The sequence below is a fragment of the Phanerochaete carnosa genome (assembly GCF_000300595.1).
Source record: "Phanerochaete carnosa HHB-10118-sp unplaced genomic scaffold PHACAscaffold_12, whole genome shotgun sequence".
In the NCBI taxonomy this organism is placed as follows: Eukaryota; Fungi; Basidiomycota; class Agaricomycetes; order Polyporales; family Phanerochaetaceae; genus Phanerochaete; species Phanerochaete carnosa.
The window spans coordinates 1,462,540-1,465,488 of NW_006767639.1; the positions used below are offsets into that span (position 1 = coordinate 1,462,540).

General features: G+C 56.4%; 1 protein-coding gene across 1 annotated transcript; it reads right to left on the reverse strand.

The window, feature by feature from the left end:
• Positions 1-1,362: 1,362 nt before the first annotated feature.
• On the reverse strand, positions 1,363-2,249 carry PHACADRAFT_105524 (uncharacterized protein; the record flags this gene model as incomplete). The annotated part of the gene is made up of 2 exons (XM_007401437.1): positions 1,363-1,949; positions 2,006-2,249. 2 exons carry the CDS (start codon positions 2,247-2,249, stop codon positions 1,363-1,365), a joined length of 831 nt encoding a protein of 276 aa, XP_007401499.1.
• Positions 2,250-2,949: the final 700 nt, after the last annotated feature.

Below are 2,949 nucleotides of genomic sequence, written 5' to 3' on the forward strand. Positions count from 1 at the left end.
CCGTAAGAGTACTCACTGGTCGATGCAGCAGGCATCCGGTCGGTCTCTCCTGGCGTTGCCTCGCGATTGACTGGCGCAGCGTCAGTCGTTCGCTCTGCGTTTTGTTCGCTATGCCAGCCTGTCGTAGCGACGCCGCAATAACCTTCTGGTGCTTGCAGATACCAGCGTAGATTGAGCGACTCTGGGCGGATGCCGAGACCAAACCCAGAACAGGGTCACGTTCGCTGGAAGTGACACAGACAATCCAGGGTCGATCACAAGCATGACTCCCGACTGACGGCAACATACGCGAGGAGTTCCGAAATGCAGCGCATTTCAGGTACTTGGTCGGGTGGATTCAATTATAGCATTTAAAAACGCGCGGCTATGGCCTTGAGACCATCATCAGGTATATCATAGAGCGGGAAAAAGAGGAAATGGATGAAGGCACAACGCCAGGCACGAAGCAGGTCAATGCTGACGCGTTTCCTTCAGCGCAATGGCTAGTCAGTAGGCTAGTTGCGGGAGTCCTTCGCGATCGCAAGAAGCTGAGTGCTTGGCCCCTAGTAGGCCGCCGAGCAGGCGCAACGCGTCGGCGCGCCTATAACGCGTTGCACGAAGTTGGATGCGTGACGTCACGCGAACCACCTGGCTCTACAGCGCGAGGCCAACAACCAGGAGTTCTGAACCTCTTGCGCGCGTGTGTTTAGCCGTACAAGATAGAGTCCATCCAGTGCGAAAGACCTCAAGCTTGGTCGCCGCGCAACGAGCGCAAACGAATATGATATAGGCTTCCATGGCCGGCACGTATATACCACATGGTGGGCGACATCGCTTCTTTTGGCCCACAATCCCCGCAAAACAGATTAATGACTGTGAGTGCCGGGAGAAACCAAGGGTAATGAGTCGCCACCAGAAGCTGTGCCTCCAAAGCGGGTGTCTCAGTCTGCAGCGCTCCCAGCTATGAGCGGGACGCGCAACGGGGCAAAGCACGGAGGTAAAAACCGTCACGGACTGGCGAAGAGACGTAGGCAAAGGATATGCGACATGGATACATAGCCCTTGTCGTTTTGCATGCGATGGGGTGGCAACATCCTGGATGAGGACTCGAGTGCATGGAAATCTCGGGTATGCATGCATACGTGGTGGCATCGTCAGGCTTGAGCCAGACCTGCTGTCTCAACAAAAATTTGCTGGGTAGACCTCGTTTGAGCAAGCCGTCTCTGTGATTCCGCATGTATGAGCGGTTCCCCTTGCCGGCGGCATGAACTTCGCGGGAGACCGGTGTCAAAGAGCCTAAACACCAATATTGAGGGACGATGGAGCAGTCATGGTAAAAACAAGCGCACTGCGGAGCATATTAGACCATTTGCTTCCAAGCACTCACAGCCTCGCAGGATCGACGTATGTAACGTCCTCTCTCGCATTGAACCACGGTCGAGCCTCCAGCGTACGCGCAGGCGCTTGCGGCAAAGGTATCTCCCGCGGTGGACCGTGTATCCGCGCGGGCAAGCCCTCGTCCCACTCCGTCGGCGACTCTGCACGCGAGCCGGGACCGCTTGGCGGCGGGGTCGCCCGCGGCTTCTTCGTGTACGACGCGACCGTGACACGCTTCGTCTTCGCATTCAGCGAGAGCACCTTGTGTGCTTGTTGTTGCTGTGGCGGCGGCGCCAGGCCACCCGGGAGATTGACGAGACTGTCGCTCGACGCGGTGGTGGCCGCGGCGAGTGTGGGGAAGGAGCCCTGGATGCGCTTGCGCTCGTCCTCGGCCTGCCGGCGCGCATCCTCCTCCTTGCGCAGCACCACATCGAGTTCGTCGAGCACCTGCGCAAGGAGCGCGTGCAACGCGGGCTCGCTGTGCAGCGGCGAGACGCAGGAGGGGCATGCGTAGTTCGGGAGGTTGAGCATGCACAACGGGAGGCCGCATTGCATGCATGCGGAGTTATATGTTGAGATAACATGCGAGCGAGCTGATGGAGATGCCTTTTGAGGGTAGGAGCTGGAAGGAGTGGGATACTTTGCGCACCTTGACAGAAGCAGCCGCCCTTTGGGTCCGTCCCTAGTACACCCCCACGCGACACCACCGCTTGTAGGCCGTCCCTGAGAATCTCAAGCCTAAGCACCTCTTTGCTCTTTGGAGGAGATGCAGCGCCAGGCGTGTTGCTTCGACTCGCCTTCGTCGATTTTGGCTTCGGAGTGGTGGTACGCGAGGGTATCCGATCTGAGGGTAAGGACCCTCCACTCTTCGACCAGGCTGTCTTGTACGACATGTCAACTTGCAGCGTGTATAGACAAAATCGAGAGCTAAATAGAGGACTGGATTATGAGGTGAGAGTCGAAATTCGACTCCCAACTGGCAGTCGGTGCCGCGCGCATTCGGGATTCGGGCGGATCAGATAGCACCTAACCCTAGTTCACACTTTGTTTTGCCAGATTAAGCTTTCGCTCGAGAAAACCTTTGCCTCTTCGACATGGCTTTGGGAACCTATTCTTTCACCAGAAACTTGCCATATTCTGCATATCATATCATTGTCAAAACGCCTGCATAGAATACGTGCACCTTTTGCGGATGTTGTATGAGGCGGTTTGAGTTGTCCAGTATGTTCTCTATGAGATATCCCGTCATTCTGACTAGCTCGACAACAACATCCGATCTGCGGACAAAAATCACCATGCATTTTGACCCACCCAAGTGCATACCCACATACCGCCCCGAATCTTCACTTGCACAAGTTTGATTCCACCTCGAAGTGCCCGTCTGCGGGTTGACGAAGATGGTGACGACAGACGCCACAGCGGCATCCGCTGTCGCTATTGTCGCTATTGTCGCCCACCACGGCGGGTCTCTACAGATGCAGTTGAACGCGAATCGAGGCGTGTCATTGAGCTCCCTCGGCTACGGCCGCAGATCGAGCCCTACACAGTATGAGTTCGAGCGCTGCCCACCGAGACAAACAACCACGAAAACCA